At 28.2% G+C, this 13,856-nt stretch overlaps 1 protein-coding gene across 1 annotated transcript in view; it reads left to right on the forward strand.

Moving 5' to 3' along the window:
• The first annotated feature begins 13,022 nt into the window (after positions 1 to 13,022).
• Positions 13,023 to 13,856, forward strand: part of LOC123293214 (innexin inx1) — a 40,085-nt gene continuing 39,251 nt past the window's right edge. The window contains exon 1 of the mRNA XM_044873957.1: positions 13,023 to 13,431. Coding sequence (XP_044729892.1) covers positions 13,183 to 13,431 — 249 coding nt within the window. The 5' untranslated portion in view covers positions 13,023 to 13,182. The remainder of the gene's footprint in view (positions 13,432 to 13,856) is intronic.

The raw sequence follows: 13,856 nt of genomic DNA on the forward strand, positions 1-13,856 counted from the left end.
CGTATAACTAGATATTTTTCTGACAAATTTAACGATAACTAAAGGCTATACGATTCATAAGTTTTAAGTAATTCTAGGAACACCTTGATAGTCTAATCATTCCATACCGTTACTACATTCTCTATTACACTTGAAGGGGTCAATGTATACGCGTTTCCCGTAAATTTTTAGATACATTCAATAAAACTTTCTAAAAATAAATCAACCTTTTACGCATGAATTTTAACCAAATATTTCATTGTCATTATAATTATTATATAGGTAATATATGTACATTATTATTTATGAATTTCACAAAAACTAATAAGTTATGTTTATCATCAAATTGAAAACATGAAAACATTTCCAAAATGATTTCCACCGTTTCGACATTGGTCGTTGGAAATAAAGGAATATTAAATATATTAAATATCCACTCTAACCTGATTCCTGTAAAAATTTTGCTAAAAATATCAGGGCCTAATGGATCTTATGCATTATATAGACTTCGTAATACGACTGACTTTATTTGTTTTTATACCATGTATGTATATATGAAATATACATAGTATATTAAGTTTAGTCCCAAGTTTGTAACGCTTAAAAATATTGATGCTACGAAAAAAAATTTGGTATAGGTGTTCATAGAATCATCTAATTAGTATTTCCGGTAGTCCGTCCGTCCGTCCGTCTGTGAACACGATAACTCAAAAACGAAAAAAGATATCAAGCTGAAATTTTTACAGCGCACTGAGGACGTAAAAATTGAGGTCGAGTTTGTAAATGAGCAACATAGGTCAATTGGGTCTTGGGTCTGTAGGACACATCTTGTAAACCGTTAACAAAAGTTTAAATATAAAAAATGTTCCTTATCAAAATAAACAACTTTTGTTTGAAACATTTTTTTGTAAACATCACTGTTTACTCACGAGAACACACATTAGATGCAAATTTTATAGTATGTATTAATATGTTATTCATGTGTGACATGTATAGGTATGTGTGTAATGTGATAGAGTAATCAACATTGTCTATACATGGTATTTCAACAATTAATTCAGTCAATTGTTTGTTTTCACTCGTTTTTTTTTCGTTTTAAAAATAGATCACCGCGCCACAGGCCTGAAGTAAATGTTTTAACATTTTTCAATATTTTTGTTTCATGTGCATCAATGCATTTAAACAAAAAGTAAGAAATTACACAGTAGACCAAAATATTTTAACATAATCATAACCTTAAGTATATATTAAATGAACTTAACATAGTAGTAATAAAGTGATGAAGATGATACTACAATAAAGGAGTCTGTTATTTTTTTTATTAAAAAAAACCTGTCTTATAAAACTACATGAAATATTTTTAAATAATAATTTAGCTACTTCCAGTCAGACTGTCAGACATGATGCGTTGACTTTAAGAGACAAGAGTCAAGGTGGAATATAGGTATTGTATTTTAAATATAATATAATAATATAGGTATATGGATGGTATATACCTTTAACAACACATACAAATATTAACATAACTTCTAAAAAATCGAAGGTTATCTCAAGTTTTAGTTTATTTATACATTTTTTTTTAAAGCAAGTTTGTTTATTAAGTCTTGATACAACTCTTAAGAATGTTCGTAAAAAAATGAGTGTATGAACATATTTAAGGTTTATCTACGTTTTAAATTTTGAGGGAGGATTCAGTTGGAGCTTGGAAAAAGTAGACAAAAAATTAAGGGTAAAATTTTTCGATAGATACCTATCTTAGTTTGTAAAATATTGATGCATAAAGATGAGAGAAAATCCCTTAAAGAAATAACACACAAAATGCCATTCATTTATCACTTGGATGAAATCTATCAAATGTATTTAACGAAAAAACGAGTGCAGTTTGTTATAATTTTCTTTATAGGAAAATATTTGTCTAATTAATTAACTAACTAATTGTATTGTGTGATTCGGCAGAAAGTGTGAAGCATCTGATAGAGGACTGTCCAGGAACTGCAGGTCAAGAGAGGGAAGAATTGCATAGATTGGGACTAACTACGGCTCAATCTATTCTCAATTGCTCTAGTTTAGAGCTTATGAAAGCAATAACGACGTATCTGCGACATATACTGTTAAAAAGACAAACATATCTCTACTAACCTCTCATGCACATATATTTTAGTTTTAGTCATTTTAATTTTTTGTATGGAATGTTTGTACTTGATTTATGTCAAATAAAATTTATATATATATATAATTAACTAACTTTTAAAAAACGAATATTAGTTTTCCAAATTAATCTCAAGAAAATTTGCCTTGTTACATAATTAAGCATAGGCTTTAATATAGGATTTATATGTTAAAAACGTAAAATTTAACGGCTCAAACCTATACATTTAACATCGTAAGGGCTATTAAAAAAGTTACCTGCTTATAAAAGGCATTCATGAAAATGCATATACATGAAAGTAAACGCGATTTTTTTTGGGTAATACGTGTCATTAAGAGGTATTTCTAAGTATACAAGTTCTCACTTACAAAGGTGCAAAAACACCTCAAAACAATGATAGCTAGACATCTAAAAATAGATAGAATATATATCTATTTCTTCTAAAAAATTATTTACTTAAGTATCAAAAACACTAAAAAATTGATTAAACGTCTTAAGAGGTTTTAGAGCTTAACTTTTTGTACAAGGCGTGACCTTAGTGTTACTACTAGATCTAATTTACTACGATGTTTCGTCTTCGTTTTCTTTGTTTCCAAAGAAAATGTTTTGAATTTCTGGCAGACCAACATTATCTATTATAGCTACAACAAATATACCACCAAATCTGAGACATGACCCATAATAACCTACACCTACTAACAGCGAATCGAAATATTTCTCTGTTGATAAAACATCTAAGGAATTTTCTGCTTAGAATTTTATAATGCATCTATCTATACATCCGTATTGATTTGGTGCATGTTTTATGAACTGGACCAAGATAAAAATTTGATATCATATGCTTTAGTCCAAGAAGCATTACAATAAATTATCGCTATGTGAATTTATGTAGAAATTCTTAAATACTACGATAAAAAGTCAATATTTGCCATTAAAAATTTGCTGCTATTGATTGACGATGATAAAATAGTTGAGCGTAGACAATTAATAGATTGATTTTAAGTTTTTCTTCCTTGAAAAAGAAAAGAACCAAGTTTTCAATGATTTTTCAAGATAGATAGAATATTTACTTCTCCGAGAAAATTGGGTAATTTTGTTTGAGACAAAAACTATACTTTTTATTACATTATTACAGAAAATTGTCCCATTCTTTTAGATATGATACCGGGCACAATTATAATAGAAATCATAAAATCTGTCGTATTTGTTTCATAATTTAATAATCATTTTTTCTGCTTAAACCCTTTAGCATATCTTATAGAAATATTTTTAAAGATATTTTCAACGAATCAAGATACGCCAAATAAACTTTTCGTATAGATATTTTAGAGAGAAGTCTAATCTTTTCATGGTAGGCACTCTTATTGTTAAGATTTATTTTTATTGTACAACTATTCAATACTGAGTGTTCTAGAATTGGTGGCTGAATTTGCTTTCATTTATAGATATACTTTCATATATATGCGAACAATAATTTTACGCGAGATATGTAAGGTTTCCCAGCAAAGCTGTGGTTTTCTTTTGACTGGTATTATAAACAAATATTAATCATATTTCGTACATAACTTGTTTAACTTAAGTTTAAACTCTTAAAACTAAAAAGATATTCACGTTAATTTGATCTTTATTCCATTTTGTAGATGTATATAGGTACTATTGCTTTACAAGAAACGATTTAACATTCAATAACTTTTATTATTCCTAAAAATGAAAACTAATGAGAGATTTTTCTACGACTGGAAATTCGAAACTTGTGTCTTTCCAAAAAATACATAAAAGGCTATCAAAAGATATTACCAAGTTTGAAACTATGAATGAAATAAAAAAGATTATTTTGCACTTTTTAGGTCTTTCCTACTCCAGATCGCAGCCGTTATCAATTTATTCCATGGTGTGTATTCGGATTCTATCAGCTTTTCAGTGCTGTATTTACTAAGCCTTGGATTGATTCAAAACTTATATCACTGTGATTGAAAATGGACTTTAACTGGAAATAGATTTCTCAAATTCCCAATTAGAGTACGTATTAAATTGTATTTGTCCATTACTATTTTTTCGCAAGTCTTTTCATAAATTAATGGGTAATTAGTGAGACTATCCAACGAAACTAGCACATCCTGTACAGAAATATTTTACCCTGTATACAAAAAGAAAGCTCAGAAAAGCTCAAAAGTTTTAATAACTTCCAAAATGAATTTGAGAGTTTAAATACAATTAAAAAAATCCAAGAATTGCTTTTTATGTAAGAAAATGATATTTAAAAAAAACGTGAATTAAGTAATTCTTTGGAGTTATAGAGGTTCTTAATCAACATGTAGACAAAACCAGCTCCATAACTTTTTAAACACTTGGTATACATACACTGCTTCAAGTATCCGTATAAATAAAGGTACCTTTTAGTTTTTAAGAAAATAACCAGTTTTTTATGTTTAAAGTTTTATGTAATAAATTATATGACGTTAAAAAATATATAGAAAACTGAATTCATAACCCATTTTTTGTGTATTTATGATAAGATTTATTATCTAACTACAAAATTTAGTTTTATTTTTGGTATTAAAAAATTTTAAAACAAATTCACTTTTATATTTTAGTTACCAAATTTGGATAGCAATGCAGTAAAAGAAACTATAGTAACCCGATCGATCATCTTGATCAAAAAACAGTGGTCAATCTAACGGAATAAGCTGAATTTTTGTACAAACGTTTTTGTACAATTTGTATCTTGATAGTGCAAATGCTGTCTCAAAAGTCATGTATGGTCTCTCATGTATGGTCGCGAAAATCATATTTTTTTTTAAATATCTGGTTTCCTTTTTTTATAAAAATAAATTCAAATACATTCAGCTCCCCTTCAGTACCATCTGGAAATTCCTCTAATCCCCAAATTTCGGACCATACAACAGGATAGGCATTCCAGTAGTTTTGAACAATTCTATTATATACGTTTTACTGGGAAATGTTAATATATTGTTATTGAAATAAATACCACAATACTCAGGTAAGTTTGAATATAAATGATTATTTAGTAAGTTTGTGGTGAAGCATCCATCTCAAGAACGTATGTAATAAGGCCATATATCTCGAGTGGATAGGGTAGCGGGAAAATAGGCGCCCATCTGGGTGGCCTCTCGGGCGTTGCGTACTTTGTACTGCGCATCAGGCACTCTTTTGTTTTCAATTTTTTCAATCAATTGAAATTGACAGCCTGACGCGCAGTACAAAGTACGCAACGACCTATGACTAGACTTCGCCCAGATAGGCTTAAATTCAATCACAGGCGCTTGCAGCCACAGCTGCAAAAGCGTGTTTTTTAGTTTTTAAATTATTATTTATGAATATAATGGAATGTTATCGGCATTTCTACCATCAAATATTTTTAAGTTAATCGTTAATCTCGAAGATCTTGATCAGCTTAATCTGACAAACTTATTAATTTATTTTATTGTCATCGGCAGTGATGGATTACCGTCTAGGCCCGGGCCTAGGGCGGCACAATTTGGGGGCCGCAAATTTTTCAGAATGTCAAAATTTTAAATCTGATATAATGTAACGACAATACATTTTAAGGATCTATTCGAATTTTTTTTATATAAATTTACAAATAAATTTCTATGAAATAGAATGGAATTTATTTTCTGATTAACTTTTTTATTTGTGAGTGCAATACTGATAAAAAATGTTTTATAACAGAAATAATTGACTATTGATAAGCTTTTTTTGAAGAATTTTCAAAGCTCTGTTGATTTTTTGTATCTTTAGTAAAATTAATCTTACATGTAAGCCGCTTCTAGAATTGCACAATGTTTTCTTATTTTATTTTCAATGATTCTGGTGTTTCATATATGAATTGATATAAGTATTATAAACGGATAAATAATATAAACGGATTCAAAAAAATAAAATTTCATCTTTTAAAAAGGGCGGCTAATCAGACAGGGCCTAGGGCGGCAAAATACTTAATCCGCCACTGGTCATCGGTCCTTGATAATTTTGCGAAGTTTCAATTCAATTTTGAAGTGGGTGAAAATCAAAGATTCCGTTACATAGATACATAGATACCCAGCTAAAAAAAAGCGTGTTAAAAAGACTGATAGACTAGAAAAACTATGAACATTATGCAGATCTAATTTATGAAGAAAAAAAACGTACACTAATTTTATGTTAGTCATGAATCTAAATTATATTTGTAATTATTTCGAAAACTGTAAAACAAAAAATTCTGTTGGTATTTAATACCATAACACAAAATAATTTAAGTGCCTATTGTTTTAATAAATAAATAACAAATTAAAAGAACATTAACAAAAAGTTTTGTTAAAAAAATTGTTGTTTTTTAAATATCAATAAAGAGAATAATGAATAAAGGTTGTATTTAATCTATGTGTAAGGTACTGCCCGAGCCAAGTTATCTGTTAAATGTTGCAAATATTTGGATTAAACTATTTTTATAAAAAGAGCGAAAATGTCTTTTTATACTCTGTATATATGAAATATAAATCAAGGTATACTAAGTTTATTCCCAAAATATTGATTAGTCCATTTCTGTTTGTTCGTCTGCTCGTCTGCTCCTCTGCTCGTCCGGTATCACCGTAACTCAAACAAACAAAAAGAGGTGTCAAGCTGAAATTTGTATATCGTGCTCGAGACGTAAATAAGCAACATAGATCAATCGGAACTTGGGTCCGTAGGAAGTTTTACACGGATTCTGCCCATCTTCTTCTTCTACAGACAATCATACCATTTTTGGCCAAGAATTTCTTTTTTTTGGCATAAAATAGGCAAAAATGTTCAAAAATCAAAAGTGACACAAATTTCGGAAGACATCATAGAAACCGTGTAATCAGACTTCGGATTCGTAAACAATGGCCAAAAATATCTACCTCCTAGAACAAAGTTTGGGCGACAAATACTTAATTTGCCTTGTTTGTACCAAAAAAGTCCAAATATTGACCAAAAATAGCACAATTTTCGGAATACGTGAAAGAATTCGTGTAATCTAACATCGGATTCGTATTCAGTTACCAAAAATACGTACTAACAAATTATCTGAAACACCCGAAACAAGCGCTTTTTAGGTAGCTATCAAAAGTTTGTCCAAAAATCGTGTTTTGATGAAATTACTAAAAACTGTTTTATACATGTATTCGAGCAGTTGAATTCCGATAGAGGGCCCATGATTAAAGAATGATATCATCAAAATACAATATTATAAACAAAATTGAAATATTATGTCAAATAAATTACCATATTGGGAGTATATTTTTTAAAATATGCATACAAATTATTTATGGTAATAATGACTACTGTGTTACGTTTAGAAATTAATTTTGTTTTATTTGTGTTAAAATAGCGGTTTTATGATAATTGAATATGCAAATAGATTCTTTTACTAAATTTACTTTGTATTTACTTTTTATAACTATTACAAACTTATGTAATAAATGATCATACGTTCATATTTGTTTCTATTTATAGAATTCTAATTAAAATAAAGTAAAACTGTCGAAAGAGACTCGTAAAAGTTCAAGGCAATTGATTCAAGCTAGTCTTAATTATAAAATGGCAGCTAGCAATACTTTCGAGTGTCTTATAAAATAATTGTCTGCCACTGATAAAGCATTTTGTCAAAAGGATTGTATTCCAATCCTTAACGATATAAGGAATATACTACATAAATTTATGGAAAAATGTTTCGAATAAGAAATTATTGTTAATTTGTATAAATATTGGTTAATTTCCTCTATTCACAACCAAAACAGAATTATAATCTTTCATCCCCAAAGAACACACTCTCCAAGTTTCAGGTCTTTACGATTAGCGGTTTAGGCTGTACAATGATCCGTCAGTCATTCAGGACAAAGCATTTTATATGTATGTATTACTGCTGAACGGTATTCTAATTTAAAGTGATATTTTATGTCATATAGGCTATAAAGGTCAATTTGAGTTTCTATTAGATGACCCTGAAGGTCAAAGTCAAAACGAAGTTCTTGTTTTATATGTCTCCCTTTGAGTTAAACAACTTTCTAACTTATCCTATCAAAGATATTTCAAATTAAAGTGTGGCTAATGAATTCTGATGAATCAATGATACTGTATAGGCATACTAAGATGTATATGTATACGTTTATACTCCTTTTATAGTGGTGTACTCTTGGGCAAACTTACTCTATAACAAAAATAGCATCCATATAAAGTATTAAGCAAATATTCGAATGATACAGTTTTAAAAAGATACTAATTAGTAAATTCTCTATAAATAACTGGCAAAATGATCTGTTACGGTTTAATATTATTATCTTAATAAAAACAGTGCTTACTTTTGTCATTACAGGTACTACTTTAAATGATTTACTCCTTTCTGCCTTTTTACTCACTAACATATTTTATTCAGTAATATTTTGAAGTGCGTTGTGTGATAATTTTGAAGCGAAAATAATTATAGATATTAATTTAAATAAAAATTGTTTGATTTTTATAATATAAATTGCCTTTAAACATTTACCATTAAAATATAAATATTAAAAAATAATAAATTACTAGCTTTATACCCGCCCGCTTCACTGGGCTTAAAAGCAATAATCATCGCTTTATAGCCTTCACCTATCTTGATCTCACTTATCCCCCTTCCACGGGAATAAAAGTAAGAATAAAAAAGTCTTATTTGTCTGCAATCTTTGGGTCAAAACAATAAAACCGGAGGACTGGTATTCCTAATATACAGAAATAATATCAATTGCAGTTATCAAATGCAATAAAAATTTATATATTTTTAAATTAAACAGTTTCTTATCGCTAAAAAAATTATATACGGGTGATTAAATTAAATCATAGACTAACAAAATTATTATGAGTCTTTTTGCGTAAGTCAAATATGACCTCCCTATCCAGTTTACTTCCCAACCCAGAAAAATCCATGACCGTAAGCAGAGAATTTTCCTAGGATGAGCAGCCGGGAAAAAATTCTCGTTCACTATAGAAAGATACATTTTTCTCATAAAAAAGACATTTGACCTTTAACTTTCTTGATACTTTAAGCTTAAAGTGAATCTCTTAATTAAAGTTATGAAAAATATGGAATTTTCAGGGAATTTCGACATAGGAAATTCAGTGGAATATCAGGGCGAAGTCCTTCAATAAAAACAAAATTCAGAGTCAATTTTCGTAACATAATTTAATAATACAATTTTCAAAATTATTCATATCTGTTCAAATGAATTCATTAAAGAAATGGCCCCATTGCGATCGTAATACTTTCTTGAGCCATGAAATGGTATAACCCATTTTTATACCATGTATATGAAATATACCAAGTTTAGTCCCAACATATACTAATTAGTTCATTTTCGGTTTTCTGTTTGCCGTCTGTCCGTCTGTTATCACGATAACTCAAAAACTAAAGAAGATATATCAAGCTAAAATTTTTATAGCGTGCAAAGGACGAAAAAAGTGAGATAAAGTTCGTAAATGAACAACATAGGTCTATTGGGTCTTGGATTAGAGATAGAACAAAAGTTTAAATGTAAAAAATGTTCCTTATAAAAAAAATAAACAACTTTTGTTTGAAACATTTTTTCGAAATCATCACTGTTTATCCATGAGAGCGCAAATTAGGCGCAAATTGTATAGTTTGTATTATATGGGAATATCAGTTGTATATGTGTGACATGTATGTATGTGTAATGTGACAGAGTGATAACACTGTGTCTATACATGGTATTTCAACAGTTAACTCAGTCCATTGTTTGTTTTCACTTGTTTCTCCTTATCTTTATAATATTTTCTACTTTAAAATAATGGATAAGGGAATTTTTCGATTATTCAACCTGAAAAATCTATAAAAGTCAGGGAATTTGATTTTGCACAAACTGTTAAAACATAAATAACAAATTTTGCTTTGAAATCAAAGATTACCGAACGGTTGGCGAAAGTGATGATGACTGACGTTTTCATTCAATACAAATAAAAATTTTTAGTACTTCCATGATTTCAATTGAAACGAATAACAATAAAAATTTTAAAATATTTTTTGAAATTTTTTTATGACTTTATCCTTCAATATTCAAAAATAGAATTTCTTAACATGGAAAGTAATTAAAAATTTTATGAAATATAAAATATATGTTATCTAACACAGAGTATTATTTTACACCTGTATTACATTTAAATATTTGAACATTGCACAATACGCGTTATTAGTCATATTGTCAACGAAAATATCGATATTTGCACTTTATCAAAGGTCAATGGTGATGAGGGGAGGGCGTGTTATATGAATTCGAGTTGTTATGTAAAATTTTATACACGATTTCTGATTTCTGCTATCCTTTCAAATATCACAAAAGGGTAATTATACCATGTATATGTGAAATATACATAGTATATTAAGTTTAGTCCCATGTTTGTAACGCTTAAAAATATTGATGCTACGAAAAAAAATTTGATTTAGGTGTTCATAGAATCATCTAATTAGTCCATTTTGGGTTGTCCGTCCGTCCTTCCGTCTGTCTGTCTCTCAACACGATAACTGCAAAACGAGAAGAGATATCAATATAAAATTTATATAGCGTACTCAGGACGTAAAAAGTGAGGTCGAGTTCGTAAAATAGGTCAATTGTATCTTGGGCCCGTAGGACGCGTCTTGTAAACCGTTAGAGATAGCACAAAAGTTTAAATGTAAAAAAATGTTCCTTATAAAAAAATAAACAACTTTTATTCGAAACGTTTTTTTGTAAACATCACTGTTTACCCGTTATGTGTATTTGGCTATTTAAAATTGGATATCTTTTTTTTATTTACGTGACGCAAAAAACAAACGATTGCGTCATCAACACTTGGAATTGAAGTTAATTCATAAATAGTTCCAATCCCTTAATCTTAAATTTGTATAAATAATGAAATTAAAAATCAGTTTTCCAGAAAAATTAAAGCTTCAAACCTATTTGTAGCTATAGAACGTCTAATTCCATTTTGATAACCTTCAGAAAAGTTAGTTTTATATTTCAAATGGAATTTTACCAGAATTATGCCTAAAACCATTTAATATTGAACAAACCTTTAGTGGAATTGTATTATATGGGTGTTACTGTTATCTATTAGCCCTAAATACAAATTTAAAATAATAAGTATTCTTTATATAATACATAAAGTCTTTCTCTAATCATAAAATATAAATCACTTATACGATTTTAACTTTGAAAGTATAACACACACAGGTAAACGAAATTATGTATTTTAAATTCTATATTATAGTATTTATCAAATTCTTGAAAATAAAAGAAATTTTTCAAGATTATAATAGTAATTACGATTATGTTCGTTGATATTTCATCATAAAATGCACATAATATGTAATACTAAATGTGCTTTATACAAATATGTTATGTAGTCACTTAAAATTTTATCTTACAATTAGATAAAACATGTTAGAAATAAATTTGCCCGTGGTTTACCGCAATCCTTAAGTTTTAAGTCTTAGAAGCCTCATAGCCACCACGTATTTATAACAAAATTTATTTTTTATTTATTCGATTTAACTATCGATAAAATTCATATGTTGTTTTAGAATGTTAAAATTGCAAAATTATTTTAAAAAATGTCAATCAAAAAGTATGTTATGAAAGAGTAATGAATAAGAGATATAAAAAATTATGTAAAACTTACAGTCTACGGCTAATATGTTGCCTTATAATAGACGATTTCTTGCTATTAAGTAAATCATAGAACAGCCATATTAAATAATAAAAGCCACCAACACCAAACTTATATAGTTTTATAGTTTTTTAGTTCGATTTATTTTATTTATTATATTTAAATTGCAATTTTCAAAATTTTTCACTCTATAGTAACCTCAAAATAATTTTTGTTTAAAACTTTACACCTTACATTAAAACAAATGGCAGAAAGTTTGTAACAGCCGAACGAGTTGAAAATAAAGTTGAAATTTTTCGTTTTTGTTTGAAACAATCACTCAATTTGCACAATGTTTTTAACAGTTTCAAACATTTGTTTTCGAGAACCATTGTAATTTCGCTTCATTATAGGGTTGCAGTCTATATATTTATGACATTTGTAACTGAAAATTATACCGTCCTAGAAAATTATCGCAGTGCAAAACAGTAAGCCATTTTATATTAAAAAGCTTGTCGTAGGTTAAAAACTGAAAAATAGCTCAAGTCCACAGATGCATGTCATGCTTACGAAAAAAATTAAATATTTTAAAATATAATTCGTGAAGAATTAAATTATTTGAATTAAAAAAGTTAAAAAATTCAAAAAGTCCACTATACTACATAACCATATTCAATTTGGTACCACCAGTACTTGAGAATAATGCATTATGGTTTCTATATGTTTACGGGCACAATAGCTCAGGTCTCTAGCCTACAATCATCCCAATAAAATATTCAACGTGCGTTCATATACATCCAACAACCAATATTGAAATAACTAGCTGTATCCAATGGAGATGGTAACATGGCAACGGCATCATACTAATACTAATTTAGTAGTGGGGATAACTGAAAAAAATTGAGTAACGTAGGAGAAGTAAAAATATATATAATTGTATAATCATACTACAATGGGGATTGGTGACGTACAGAGGGGAAGTTATACTCAGTAGCACATTAAAAACATATACAGCCATAATACACACTAAAAAGAGTGGTACGTTTGTGAAACTGTTAGTTTTTAATATTAAATACAACGAAAAAATTTTCTAAATAAACCATCAAATATGATCGAATTTTCATGAAAATTGAGAAATTCTAACACAAAAAAAATGTTAATAAAAAAAACTTTATATAAATTGTGATATGTGATTTTCGTGTGCTTTTTTAAATTTGAAAAAAAAAGGAAAATTTAATTCTAACCTAAAAAAACATAAACATTTTGTTTATATTCGAACTGTTGTTTCGATCGTTTCGATTTGTTTTCATCGTTCGTTTGTTTATTCTGTGTGTACATGCATTTTGTTTTGTAAACGACAAGGACAGTCGATAACCTTTATTTGTTTATTTTTTTAAATGTTATAAAATAGTGTTCACAAAATGTACAGGTTATTAGGAAGTCTTAAAGATTATTTAAAACGACAAGAAATCACAACCGATAATGTTATATTTCGTATGCATAATATATTTACAACTGTTCTATTGATGACATGTAGTTTAGTAATAACAGCGACACAATATGTTGGGAATCCCATACAATGCATTGTAAACGGTTTACCAACACATGTGATCAACACATATTGTTGGATTAGCTCAACATTTACAATGCCCGACGCATTCAAACGACAGGTTTGTATTATTATTTAATTTTTTTATTTATTTATTCAAATTTAAATTAATTCAAATGAATGAACCTATCCGGTCGAATTTTATAACATCTCTATATATTATAAATGTGAAAGTATGCATGTTTGTTTGTTTGTGTGTTTGTTTGTTACGCTTTCAGGCTAAAACTAGCGAATGGTTTTTAATGAAACTGTATAGCAACATAGCTACAGAATAACACATGAGATATAATTTATAAAGATTATTAAAAAAATTAAAGATATTAAAAAAAAAAAATTAATTTGACATTACCATAAATTACAGATTTCTGTAAGTAGTCATTTGACATTACCATAAATTACAGATTTCTGTAAAAATAGTCAATATAAAATATTTCACGGCCTACATCTTTTCTGATATACTCAATGAATAATTACGACTTAAAAAAA

Source organism: Chrysoperla carnea, chromosome 2 (genome assembly GCF_905475395.1).
Source record: "Chrysoperla carnea chromosome 2, inChrCarn1.1, whole genome shotgun sequence".
NCBI lineage: Eukaryota > Metazoa > Arthropoda > Insecta > Neuroptera > Chrysopidae > Chrysoperla > Chrysoperla carnea.